Source organism: Leptonotus elevatus, chromosome 1, assembly GCF_054856555.1.
Source record: "Leptonotus elevatus isolate MCC_2025b chromosome 1, RoL_Lele_1.0, whole genome shotgun sequence".
Taxonomy (NCBI): domain Eukaryota; kingdom Metazoa; phylum Chordata; class Actinopteri; order Syngnathiformes; family Syngnathidae; genus Leptonotus; species Leptonotus elevatus.
This window is the reverse complement of record NC_141239.1, coordinates 31026537-31041199: the sequence shown is the minus strand read 5'-3', so window position 1 is coordinate 31041199 and position 14663 is coordinate 31026537. Positions and strand designations below refer to the sequence as shown.

At 41.2% G+C, this 14663-nt stretch overlaps 1 protein-coding gene across 1 annotated transcript; it reads left to right on the top strand.

The window, feature by feature from the left end:
- The first annotated feature begins 424 nt into the window (after nt 1–424).
- Nucleotides 425–11397, top strand: tbc1d17 (TBC1 domain family, member 17). Its single transcript, XM_086058583.1, has 17 exons — nt 425–549; nt 3115–3210; nt 3276–3353; nt 3421–3532; nt 4138–4321; nt 4414–4525; nt 5536–5706; nt 6247–6372; nt 6450–6553; nt 6669–6763; nt 7222–7338; nt 7430–7530; nt 8943–9042; nt 9121–9218; nt 9870–9986; nt 10057–10143; nt 10869–11397. The coding sequence occupies exons 1-17, from the start codon at nt 508–510 to the stop codon at nt 11022–11024; spliced, it is 1896 nt and encodes a 631-aa protein (XP_085914709.1). The 5' UTR covers nt 425–507; the 3' UTR covers nt 11025–11397.
- The last annotated feature ends 3266 nt before the right edge of the window (nt 11398–14663 follow it).

Genomic DNA, 14663 nt, shown 5'->3' with positions numbered 1-14663 from the left:
GACATAATAACGTAACTATGAGCTCAAATAATAAATTTAATAGCAATCTAATGTATAACATATTTACGTGAAAGGTTGCATGAGTGCTCTATGTACCGCCCCTTGCCCCGCACTCCAATTAACTTCGTGCTCCGTTGTCATGACTTAAGTCAGGTTAAAGAGTTTTGTTTTTCGATTTAAGTCTCCCACCCTTCAATGAACATAAAGTTGAACGTTAAAAAGAAAGAAAGATGTAAAACAACATGGAAGATAATGCCAATGCACTCGAATAAGACCTACATAATAAATCATATCAATGTACATTAGTATTAGGAGAAAACGATCGAACAAAACCCAAATAATGCAAAAATGCTTTGAGTCACGGTGAATTTGCTTTACAGCGCTCAGATTGGCATTGGCTCATGTGTCGACGCCTGTCTGAGGGGCGGGCTTGGTGGAAACAGGAAGTGTGACGTAACATTTGTTTTGGGAAAACCAAGGTAGAAGACTCAAATCTAGTAACCCACGATGAGCGATTCAACAATGGAGCAAAACGGTGACGACTACAAGGTACCCGCACGACTTTGTTGCGTCTTTTTTTTCTCACGTTCTGACCGTTTAAAAAAAGTATCACCGTTGAGCGTGGGAGCTCGTTGTTGCCCTTTATCCCATTTTGTCAACGTCTTAGCTAGCTAACCGTAGTAATTGCATTTACAAGAACATTAGGTGCGTTTCAAACGAAATAAAATACACCGAGCGGTGCGGCTGTCTTTGGAGCTTGGAGTTGACACACGTAAAGGCTCACATTCACACGTAAAGATGTGACGTAACTTGTCAGACCTGCCGCGAGCAGATCACATGATGCCTTTACGTGACCAAACACTTGTCGCAAAGAATGACACATTTGCTCGCTTGTCGATAAAGAAGAAAAGTATGAAGTATTCGCCAAATGTGTTGAACAAGAAGTAATTTAAGTAACCCGACGTTACTACTTTATCAAAAAGTATCAGAGCGTATCTACTATCAACCGTTTGTAGCACGGTACGCAGTTAACACCAAGGCAACCATTATTTTCATACTGTACAATTATATTTTGTACAATAGACCAGTCTTTCCAAAGCTGTATTGAGCCATGCTACGTGTTTTACTTTAGAAAATCTCACGAGACACCTCCAAACAAAAATGAATGTGTACTTGGGAGAAAAGGATTGTATTTGTAAAATATGAGCAAATGGTAACCCTAATTTGTAGAGAGGACAATGTATTATTTTGACGCAGCAGCTTCTCAACATAAACAGTGACAATATGCATGTTTCTGGAATAAACCAGTCTCCTACAAGGAGTACAAAATTGTATACCCCTTTTCTCCAAAGGCAGTCATTCCCTCCAGCTCCTCATGTATTGAAAGTAAAACAACTGGTCAATCATGTTGTTCATTCCTAGAATGAAGTCCACTCTATGGTTTTGAATGTGAGGATACACATAAAAAAGATTCAATAATAATGTGAATACTGAATACTCAACACAGTATATCAAAACCTGTTCCTGCTCTTGTCTGTACCATTAAACCACCAAGTACCAAAAAGCAGTTGCTGTTTTTGAAATATTGCGTTTCAACTTTGTACTGTACGGTATGGTTTTCACAACTTTCTGGCTTGTTAAAAAGAACACAGTAAAAATATACATTCTCTTTAGGGTTACAAATGAGCAAGTAGTTATGCCTGTGGTAGTAAAAAAATAAATAAATACTGGTCTGCAATAAAAAAAATGCATGAGCCAAACAAAGTAGCTAGCCAACATTTTCTAGGGTTGTTTCAGATGTTGAATGCAAATACAGTGTTTCATTAGATTTTTCTTTATATGCTCCCATTTTTATATTATTATTATTATTAGTAGTAGTAGTAGTAGTATTTATTATTATAGCATACTGCATTGTACACTGAGCCTTGTTGAGACTACAACCAGTAAGATGTTAAGCTTACCTTTAGCTGGTCCTTGAAAGCTCTTGATAAATGATAAACTTGATAAAACTGTATCAAAACAACTGACTGTGAGGAAAAGTGATTCCAAAAAGTAACTACAATCATCCTTGCAGCTAAATGAGGTGAAATCTCCTGTTAGAGTGGTCTAATAGATACAGTATGTTTCTATGAATCCCTTGTCAGTCCAGGTATTGTTCTCAGAACCTAGCTTAAAAGTACCCAGTAGCCTACCAAAATGGACAGGAAAAAAATTGGCCGATAGCAGCACATAGAAAATGGTACAATGAATAGTACCACTGTCTTCAGTGCCGATCTGGAAAATATTTGTCAATTTTGTTTATTTTACGATGCAGACCAATTAAGTGAAATCGGATCATTTCCCTTGTCAGACCCAACGTTCTCTCACAGCACAATAGTTGTGAATGCCTAGACAATAACCTAATTGAACACGTCATTTAAAAATAGAAGACAGAATAACCATTTTTTGTAGCTGTGGCTACTTAAGTAGCTTACCGCCACCGCAGTGTGAATGTGTGAGTGCATGAATATTGTATCCATTTCATTGTAAAGCGTCTTTGAGTGTCTAGAAAGCGCTGTATAAATCTGATGCATTATTATTATTATTTATAAAAGGCCTTAAACAAATTAACCAATTTACCTTCTCAAAATACAGGGTTTCTGCAAAGTCTTGTTACAATTTACTCAATACTTTATTGTTTGGTATGAAGATGTATTGAATGATGGGGGGGGGCAACTTCCCTATCTCCCTATGCTCCTTATTTTGTCATATTTTCCTCAAAATGTTCTATTAATTTTCTTTTGTAATACATTTGATCATTTGTAATTTTTGGGGGAAACCACTGATAGGATACTAATAAAAATGATGCCTTTACACAATTAACAAATACATCGTTTTGTGATATATTGATTGAACAATGTATTTATTGTGGTATTTTAGTGGTTTTTATTTTGCTACATGATGTCCACAATATTAGAGACAGCACTCAATTTTATGCAGTTGAAACATCACTGCAAACTACTACAGTGGTCAGTCCAAACTTGCCATTATTAGTCTTTGATACGGCTGTGTATTGGATCTCATTTAGTGTATCTAATGTTGTGAATGGTGAATATAAACTTCTCGTTTCCTCAGCTGATATTCGAGAAGGAGGGTGTGTACCTGCACACTAACGCCAAGAGGAGCAACCAGGACACCAGCATCCCAGGTTTCATACGCATTGTGGAGCGGGTAAGGAAATCTGTTGTTGTCGTGGTGAGATGAAAAAGTATTTATGAAGTAGTTTAATTTTTCAGGCTGGCGTGCCGGCTTTAGAGTGGAGTCCCCTGGAGGACGCGGGCCGCAGCGCTCCTGCTGTGCTTTACTCCAAAAAGGTGGCTTTAATATGCATAAAACAGCATTCAAACGATATGATTTAACAGTGCGAAACTTGCGACGCAGGATGGCGAAGGAGGCGAGGAGGACACCAAGTTTGACCCCGGCTATGAGCCAGACTGGGCAGTAATCAGCACGGTGAAAAAAGATCGGGAGCATGTCCCCCTCCGAGAAACAGGTGCCGCTTACAACGCTTTAGATAAGGCCTCGTGTTATGTTCCCCCCCACTGCAATTTAAAACAGTTTCCAGGTGTTTTAATAATGTAGCAAAAGCACTATAACACCATTATATTTTCTCTGATGGAGGCAGCACTTCATATGGCTGATTTGTGATGTGTGATGTGGTGCATGCCTTGGACAAATCTCCAAACACAAATGAACCATGACCACACGTCGACAACTGAGCCAAGCATTAATGTAGCATTATTATCAGAAGCTAATGTTCTTAGCACTCTTGGCTAACTTGTACTAACAACAAAGACTGCAGCTCTGCTTACTTTTTAGAGACTGTGTCAACAATTTGCAAATTCACCTACTCTGAGATGTCACACAAGGCGTATGAGCCCAAGCTAATAGGAAAATAGAAATTGGTGTCAAGGAAGTATGTTAAAGTGATATACTGTATCTCGAGTTTTGCGTCAGGGCTTGGTCCCTGTCCCTTGTGGGAGATTGCTGTAATTGTTTGAAAATGTTTCTGGATCTTGTTCAGCCTCGCTTCCAAGTTATAAGAAAGCCAGTGTGGGGGCGGAACAGGGTTGTGTAGATGGACCATTTGTCTTGCAGGTCAGTGGTCGTTCTCACTGCCTCTTTCGGAGCTTTACTCCTTGCGCAGGGCCCGTTTCTCCTTGGGCCGCAACTTCCTGGTATTGACCAGCAGGGGGTGCCACCCGCTGCCCCCTTTGCACTTCCACAGAGGGGGCAGCCGGGAGCTACTACGTGCCCTCAGCCGCTACCTTGTCCTAGACCAGTAAGCGCGGACTCTACTCAGTGTCACGTGATTGGATACAGAACACATTTGTTTGTTTGTTTTAATTTGTTTTTGGGTGATGTCATCTTCAGGTCACCGGTGGATGGGCGTCTCTTCCTGGCGTACCCCCAAGATCCTGGTGCACTTTCTCAGTCCTTTGACAAGCTACACCTCTTTGACGACGGAGGCGCTGATCTTGTGTCGGTAGGATTTGCTTTATTTTGCCGAACATGTTATGATTCCTTACAGCAGTGTTTCCCCAAACTTGTTTCAGCCAAGGTGCATATTTTACACTAGAGAAATCAAATCCACCCCCCCAAAAATACAAAAACAAAAACACTGGTTTATGTTCAGGGTTGGGAGGGTTACTTTTAAAATGTAATCTGTTACAGTTACAAGTTACCTGCTAAAAAAATGTAGTTAATAATGTAATCCAAGTACCATAATATCAAAGTAATGTAACTGGATTACTTTTAGATTACTACAATATTGAGTATGCTCATGAAGACAAAATAAAACAACATAATAATATCACCACAATATATATTCTATACAATGTGCCCCTGCTATTTGCGGGTGATGGGGACCCGGGCAGCCTACAAGTAGCAAAAATCCTTGTGTAATTAAAAAGCATGTAGGCTATTGATTGATTGATTGATTGATTGAAGGCCATATGCTGTTTTCAAACTGTCACTGAAAGCAACCACACCTCACAGTTTGAGATAGATGGATAGTCATCCAATGAGGATGACGATGTGTGACATCAACTGCAAAATAAACTTTTATCGCAGTCACAAGTTTAGCCGTGTATATGTTGTGTATGATGTTTAAATAGTGAATTGGTGGGAGGAAGATTTGTTTGGAAGGTGTAACTCACATAATGGTTGTCTGTCTGTCTCTCTCTCTCTCGCCCTCTTTCGCACTCTCTCTCATCGTATAAATTGTAATCCCTCGAAGTAATCACCATTTTTAATAAATGTACCTGTAATCTGATTACATGTTTTTACCTGTAACTAACGGAATACAGTTATATATTTTTTTGTAATCTGATTACGTAACGGCGGTACATGTATTCCGTTACTCCCCAAGCCTGGTTATGTTACAGATTACTAATGTATCGGATGCCATGTTGTGGAAGGGCATGTAATTGCTATGCTCGTCACCATATGTCTTTGTTGATGAATTGCAGTAAACAATTGATGTGTCTTCTCCAGAGATTCATCCACGATCCCTATGCCACGACCTTCGGCGGCTTCTCCAAGGTCACCAACTTCTTCAGAGATGCCCTGCGACCTCCCGACTCCCCGCTGCACTCGCGTGACGCCCGCAACCCAAGCTCAGCCCCGCAGTTGGATGAGGAGCCCGGCTTTGAGCTCATCACATGCGTAAGACGGGCAGCTTCTCTCGTAACCACTACCTTGTAGATAAGAAACAAATAGTGACGCAAAGGGAAATATATTAAGATAATCATCAAAGTTAGGAGAGTCCATGGTAGGCACGTAAGTACACGGAAATGTTGCTGTGTCTGATATGCTGATGCTATCACTCTTCTTACTGGGTATTTGCGATTACTGCCACCTTAAACAGAAGAAATACTAAAAACACATCAACTAGGTATATAGGATATTTTATTGAGTTTTCATGAGGTTATGGAACTACAGTAATCCACAGTCGGGAACATTTCAGTAAGACAGTTTAATACAGCATTGTTTATTAAAGTCGCGGCCTTAAAGGGTCTGTGGTACAGAAATCATTCTTATGAGTTACTTAAAATAGTGCGTAAAATCAAGTAAAAGTCCACGACACGCACAGGCACATGAAAGTTATTTACGATAGCTCCTTGCACAATTGAATACTCTTAACAAAAACTGCAAATATGACATGTGAGACTATTGGGTTGCTTATGCTATGTCACCCCCCAACAGGGTGTGGACCTCGGACCCAAGCCGGTCGTCAGCAGGGGATCCCCTCTGGATGAGTGGGAAATCTTTCTGGACCCAGAGGGGCGCGTGAAGGATCCCGAGTGTGTCAAAGAACTGGTCTTCAGGGGGGTAAGTAGACGTGATAATCATCATGATGAAACAATCCACTTTTTCCCATGACATGACATGAGAGTGTATTGTTGCAGGGCATCGCACCAACGCTCAGGAAGGAAGTGTGGAAGTTCCTGTTGGGATTTTACCCGTGGAACAGCACCCAAAGCCAACGAGAGGAGATCTTACGCCTCAAGACGTTAGTTCACAATGACAGTCTGGATTTCTTTTCTTTTTTTTTGCCTTGGCAGAGGTCCAGTCCATTTGTCACCATTCAGATCACAAGGTGGCGGCTTGCTGTTGTGTGTGTGCAGGGACGAGTACTTCAGGATGAAGATGCAATGGAAGTCGGTCAGCGAGGAGCAGGAGATGAGGAACTCGCTCCTCAGGGGATACCGCAGTCTGATCGGTTAGTAGACTTGGCGAAGCAGCATGTGGCTCACTAGCCAAGATTATTTTCGACACCATGTTGCAAGATTTGTACAAATTCTTCAGAATGGCAACTGTTGGTTTCCCCCCAATGTTTATTACACCCAACTGTACATTTCTATCGTGCTTATCCTCTATAGCGAGAAACAGGTAGACCGTGGACTGGTCGCCAGTCAATCCCAAGACGCTATCGATAACCGAACAGTCACTCACACATACCTACGGACGGTTTCCATGTCTTTAGTGAAAGTAAGATAATTTCTGGTGAGGGAAGCAGAAAATCCTGGCCTGGTTGCCAGCCAGTGCCAGGGCACTTATAAACAAACAATAGACCACAATTCAGCAAATGTCAAGGCACCTGTTTACAAACGCTGGACAGTCGGGTGTTTATTTCCTTCTTCTGTTATGTCACCGTGTGTATTTTTGCTTTGTTGGCAGAGCGTGACGTGAACAGAACAGACCGACACAACACGTTTTTCTCGGGCAACGACAACCCGGGCCTGGCGCTGCTGCACGACGTGCTGATGACATACTGCATGTACAACTTTGACCTTGGTGACCTTTCACTTTTATTTTTGGACAAACCCGATCATTTTTTTCTGATGTTGCTCAAAGGAACGATTGGGTTTTTGCTCTCGGCGTGCAGGATACGTGCAGGGGATGAGCGACCTGCTGTCACCTTTGCTGTTTGTCACGCAGAACGAAGTGGAGTCCTTCTGGTGCCTGACTGGATTCATGGCGATGGTGGTGAGGAGACTGCATGCTTACACGCCACATTCATTTTCTTCTCCTTCGCCGCCTCCTCATGCATCTTTTCCTCCTCTTTTTGTTCTCATCATCATCACCCTCTTCTTCCACTTCTCCTCATCTCTTTTTTTCTCAACATGTCTTGTCCTCCTTCCGCCATCCTCCACCTTTTGTTCCCCCTCATCCCCTTCTCCTCTTTTTTCCAATTATCTTCCTGTCCTCATCGTTTCATCTTTCTCATTTCCTCATGTTCCCCTCCTCACCACCTCTTATTCTTGTCGTCTTCCTCTTCCTCCCCTTCCTCTCCTCCTCTTCTTTTTCATCCTCCTAACTGTCCTTGTCTTCTCATATATTTATCTTCCTCCTTTCCCCTCTCCCTCCTCTTCTTCTCCACCTCTTTTTTATCCTATCTTCTTCTTCCCCTTTGTCTTTGCTATGCTCCACCTTCTTTTCCCCTCTCCTCCTCTTTGATTTTTTTCCTCCTTACATCCTTTTCTCTGTCCTCCTCTACTTCTAATTTTTTTGCTCTTTCCCTTCCTGTTTTCCTACCTCTTCTGTCCTCCTCCTCCTGTTTTCTCCCCATTCTACCTCTTTTTCTCCCCCTTTCTCTTCAACCTGCTCCTTTTTGCTCATCTCTCTCCTCATCTCCTTATTCTCCTCCTTTTCTTAACTGTCCTTGTCTTCTCATATATTTATCCTCCTCCTTTCCCCCCTTCCTCCACTTCTTCTTGACCTCCTTTTTTAATCTTCCTCCTCCCCTTTGTCTTTGCTACACTCCACCTTCTTTTCTCTCTCCTCCTCCTTTGATTTTTTCCTCCTTGCATCCTTTTCTCCGTCCTCCTCTACTTCTCATCTTTGGCTCTTCCCCTTTCTGTTTTCCTACCGCTTCTGTCCTCCTCCTTTTCTTTTCTCCCTATTTCCCTTCCTTCTTCTCCTCTTTTGTCTTCAACCTGCTCCTTTTCTCCCCCTCATCTCTCTCCTTCTTATCTCCTTATCCTCCTCCTCTTCCTCCTAACTGTCCTTGTCTTCTCATATATTTCTCTTCCTCCTTTCCCCCTCTTCCTCCTCATCTTCTCCACCTCCTTTTTCTTATCTTCTTCTCCCCTTTGTCTTTGCGATTCTCCACCTTCTTTTCCTCTTTCCTCCTTTTCTTCTTTGATTTTTTTCCTCCTTCCATCCTTTTCTCTGTCCTCCTCTATTTCTCTTCTTTGGCTCTTTCCCTTCCTGTTTTCCTACCTCTTCTGTCCTCTTCCTCTTTTCTCCCCCATTTTCCCTCTTTTCCTCCTCCTTTCTCTTCAACCTTCTCCTTTTCTTTCTCATCTCTCCTCCTCCTCTTATTACTCCGCCTCCTTCTCCACATCATGTATTCATCTTCCTTCTCCTCCTCCTGAGCCTTGTTGTCTGCTCCTCAGCACCACAACTTTGAGGAGTCCCAGGAGGCCATGAAGCAGCAGCTCCTTCAGCTCAGCGTCCTGCTGAAAGCTCTGGACCCGGAGCTGTGCGACTTCCTTGGTAAGACAAACTGAATCAGGAGTGGAACTCTTAACAACTGGATATCAATTGTTCTTCTTCTTTTTTTGGGTCCATCAGACTCGCAGGACAGCGGCTCACTTTGCTTCTGTTTCCGCTGGCTGCTCATCTGGTTCAAGAGGGAGTTCTCCTTTGAAGATATTCTCATATTGTGGGAGGTGAGCACCATTTCAGATTGTGTCCTCATGTTTAGGATGATGAGTGCACATCAACTAAGTTGCCAGTCATCGCACACAATTTATAGGAATTGTTTATCTAGGAATGAACCCTGAAAATGATCGAAATTACCCAAAAATTACCTCTTCAAAGGAAAGTAGGAGACTTCCCGTCTCTTTTCAGACATGGCTTCTTAAGACTGGTTTCGTGGTTCTACTGATGACAGACATGCATGCCAAATGTATTGCTGTTAAGTTGTCTTGGGGGCTGAATTTTTTATAACCATATCAATTTAAGGATTCCTGGAAATGTGCCTGAAATGGCTGCTTTGAATCAAAACGGCAGGCTTCCTGTCATTTTTCAGGGATGGCTTCTTGAGACTTTTTTGTGTGTCTTAACAAGACAAGGCATGCTTACCAAATCACACATTGCTCAGTGAAATTGGCTTTTTTTTGTTTTTTGTTTTTTTGTCTGGGCGTGTTGGAGTGACCCTCAGTCTTAAATGAAAATGGAAATCTTACATCTGTCATTTCATATATGGCTTGTTAAGACTTTTGTGTGGGTTTATTTATAGCCATTTCATATTGTTACATGAAGCTGTCTTCGGGGGCTGAATAAAAAAAAAAAGTGTTTTATGGTGTGTTGTTTCTCAGGTTATGTGGACTCGTCTTCCCTGCCCCAACTTCCACCTTCTGATCGCTTGCGCCATCCTGCAGTCGCAGAGAGGAGAGTTGATTGGCTCAGACCATGACTTCAACACTATTCTCAAGGTGGGTGCAAATGTGCGTGTACAGTATTGTGTCGAGTCATCACCCTAATCCTGGTCTTTATAACACACAGCACATTAATGAGCTGACCATGAGGTTGGACCTACAGAGCACTCTGCGAGGAGCAGAGGCCATCTACCTCCAGCTGCTCCAGTGCAAGGTGAGAACAACAAACACATAAACCCCCTTTCACACAGACTTTGACCAAAGAGTTGGCGAATGGGTCTATGGGTTGTGTACAAAAGTTTAGAATACCAAAACCAGCATCAAAGTCATATCTTCGTTATGCTCTGCGAAGAATTTTTAGGAGTCATGACCGTCTCGTTGTATATCCATTTGTGTATTACACTGCCCCCAAGTAACCAAGATGCCCACGCCAGAAGGAGTAGCACAATCTCCATTGAATTAAAGCAAAACATTACACATGTTGTATTTAAAACAACCATGCCTTTCAGTCCGCTAGCTTAATGCTAAAGCTAAATAGCAAATATTTTGCATGTTGTGATGCTATTACTGTTCAAGCAACGGATATTTGAACACAAATGCTAGCACAAAACATAGACAGTCGAACTAAGTCATTACTGTATCAAGAGAAGTTTTTCTTCATTTAAATGCACACAAGAACAACTTCCTTTTTTTTTTTAACAAGTGTGTTAATGGAACAAATCTAATAAAATTTATATCTCAAGATACCCCTATATTGTGTAGATTTTTATTCAGGGGTCAGGTATACAGCTGTAGGCCCAGTAGGGAGATTTCAGGTGTGTTTTTCAGAACCCCCCCCCCCCCCCCCCCCTTTCACACACACAGACGCCTTTGTGAATGGAACCTTAGCCCAGCACCTTTGTAACCCGTCTCTCTATTATTTGGTGAACCCATTTCCAGGATTTGCCCCTCAAGGTCCTGGAGGTTTTGGGTGCGTATGTACCATCCAGATCCTCCTCCTCCGATGACGACAGCCCCGACTTGGAGTGTGGCGACACACGGCCTCACCCCCACCAATCACAAACTGGCGCTGCGTCATGTGACGCCACCCCCTAACTAAAACCAACCATCTGACATGAAAATATTTATGAGTGATGACAAAATGATATTAACTGTAAACCTGACAGGAGGCTGTAATACAATGTGTCTGCAGCAGGGGGAGACGTAAGGCCATCACTGCGCTCATCTGACTCCTGCTCCTCTTCCTCCTTTTGATTGATGCTGCTCTTTTTACATTTTACACGAAGTTGTCTTTCGCCCACGCTGTAAGCCACCCAACTAAAAAAAGGGAATACATGGAGGGTGTTTTTTTTGTGTAGATTGCAAGGTAGCCCTCCCTGGCAGCCCCACGCACCATGGTCACCTTTTAACCGTTGTACTGTTTCCATCTGCCCATTAGTACCAAATAAAAGGATAATGAAGCACTAAACTTGTTTTTAATATGTCTACAAAAGCCAACTAAGGGAAACACTGCATTACTACGAAAAATACACTAGTATGTTACATTTTCAAGTTGTGCGCAACTCTTACTGTATTTTTATCGGCAGTGAGATGCGTAAAAGTACAATTAAAATTGTTACAGGTAAATTACGCACATACAACACACACACACACACACACACACGAGACACACAATACTATGGGCAACACAAGTAAGTAAACAACGATTAATGTCATTGACTGTAGTGTGTACAAATGAAAAGGCATGAGAACGTCGCAGATGCAAATTTTATGGCTCCTCCGTAGCTTGAATTATGTTGCGGGAAAGTGAGAGAGTGGCTGGAGAGTTTGAAGTGCTGCGCTATTGAGAGTGACGCGGTCATGCAGTTGATTCAAGTCATGGAGCTCGTAGTATTTTTACGTAAGACCGAGGATCTTCTAATTACGTACGTTTGTGCCGCCATTTTGTGTGTGTACAATTGTTAAATTGGCGAAGTTCAGTCTGCCGTACCAATAGTTGTTACGTGCTAAGTTGGCCTGCTCTGTTCAGTGCTACGTTAGCTTAGCAAGTGAAGCGGGCCTTGTGTAAAAATGATTTCCATCCATCCATTATTCCATTATTAGACTGCTTATCCTCTTGTTATTTTTAAATCAGGTTAAAGTGACTTCAAACTAGGAGTAATGACAGCTGTGCGATATAACAATACAGTATACTATATATCATAGATATGATAAAGGCTATATGTAAACTCTATTGTATAAAGTAATCCTCTGATGTTTAAACTATTGTTAGATTTACCTTGCCACTACTTCCTGGCTAAATGGTAGGTAAGTTTGAATGATACTTGAAGCCAGTGGCGTTGTCCAGGGTATACGGGGCGTATACCACTTATTTTTCAGTAAATATTGAGTATACCCACTTCTAAATCCAGATTGGCTAACTTTTGGCATGAGGACTGATGAGCCAATCGGAGGCCGAGTAGGGTGGGTCATGTGAGGAAAACGATCCTTCAAATGCTCCCCCCCGGGCCCGATTCCCGGGGTGGAAGCTGCCGGTTACACACTAACTACATGCTCTAGTTAAGTTTTATAATAGCTATAGGCTGGTACTTGATTTTTAAATACCGGTAAACTAAAACACAAAAATGGGCTACAAATAGTTTCCGATTCAGCACAAAACAATACTGAAGTCTAACCGGACTGTTTTTATATTATTATTGAAGATTGTAATTTGGTTTTATAACTTATACTTTATGTTTGCCTCATGACAAATACATTTTACATTATTTCAGGCTGCTTGCGTTACCAAAACTGTTCTTAACAAGTCATGATAATTTTATTATTGTGAGCAAGTATAAATGACGGATTTTTAATAAGCGAAGTGCGCATCTCGACGGCACGGTACATTATGGGTAGCAGTGTGGTGCATTGTGGGTAGGCTAAGCTACCATGCGGTCATTGAAAATGAATTGGATCCAATGGAATGAGCTCTGATTTGTAACATTTCAACCGCTGGAAAGTTGCTGTTTTTTTATATAATGTATTTTAAACTTACATAGCATGTGGTTTACTGCCTTAGGGGGGTTGACTTGCAAGCTTTAAGGTGAACAGTTACGCAAAGACTGTCACCACTCTAATTTCCACCATTCAAATGACGGCTTGTTTGGTAGCCTCGCTTTTTTTTTTCACGCATGCGCAAACGTAATGCGCAATTCGCTTATTCTTACATGTCACCATTTCTAAAAGAGGACGCTTTAATGGACTACTAAAAAAAATGGTGAAAATTGAGAGTATACCCACTTCTCCAGGGACCACTACACCACTGCTTGAAGCTATGTGTTGCATTTATATCATCGGGGTTCAAACTGAAGGCCCGGGAGGCCAGATCATTTTGTGGCCCTAAAGTAAATTATGTGTGTCAAGTATCATAATCCTTGCTAAAATCTGTACCAAAATTTCAAATTATCATGTGAAATGAACAATGTTTAGATTTTGCAATTTTTTAAAAACTTTTTTTTTTACAGTAACTTGAACAATAATTGAACACTATTCAGTGTTTCCTACAGATTTGAAATCTGTCTGGGTGGGTGGACTCCGGCGGTGGGGATGGGAGGCGGATTGGACGGGAGGTGGGTCTTACTACGTCTCCTCTGGCCTCATGATCCACAAGTGAGTGACGGCGAACTAACGTTACATGTGGTATATCCTGTTGTGACATGTTTTTTTTCCTTTTTAAATATATTTTTTATAAATTTTCTTGAAAACTTGGGTGGTGGCCCGCCCAAGTATTAACATGGTGTGGGAAACACTGCTATTATTATTGACTTCTGATTTCAAATGTATCAATTTGTTTTGTATATCGTCACTGCTATTTGTCTTTTTTTTAACCTTTTTATGATGACGATGATGTCTGCATTCAGTTTCATCCCAAAAACATAAAAATGTAAAAAATGGACACAAGTGTTTTTGACATAGCAGCGACAATATGCAATAATATGAAATAATTCAACATTCATTTGGTTTTACCGCCATATTGGCCCTCTGAGGGAAACCGTAAATACAAAGTGGCCCAAGACAAAAATGAGTTTGACACCCCTGTTTTACTTGTTTTGATTGTCGGCTTACTACCAGATACTTTGAATGGTATTTGGTCACTGGATCTTTGTATTTTATTGTATTCCATTTTTGAATTTTTGTTCATTTAATTGTGCTAGCTAAAATGTCTTTATCATACAAAATTGTCATTATTTGAAGAAATAAATTGTCAGATCAGGTATGTACTATGTATGCTATTGCGATATAATATTACCTATATATCAGGATATAAAATGTGTCCATATCGCACAGATCTCGAAATTATTAGTAATGGTAATTAATTAGATTACTTCATCAACGTAACTGGCGACACAGCTGAGGTTACTAGGAGAGCCAAGAAACTTTAGGTTGGTGACATCCCTAAACATACTAGATAAAGCGTTGAATTCGGGGAACTAAATTTCATTTAGTTCTGGGGTAATTTACAAAGCCCCGAAAAATAATCTGCTTTTCACGTTTTATATTAATGTTTTGTGTGTTTTAGTTTTTTATTTGTTTTTCTTTTCTTTAAATGTCCTCTTATCAGTTTTGATTAAGTCAATATACAATAGTCATTCAATAATTCCAAATTTCAATGTAGCCTACTTTTTCACCCACCAAGTGATCATGAGTGGATTAAAATCTCTTACTTGGTGGATTATGATGTCCGATAGACGAGGG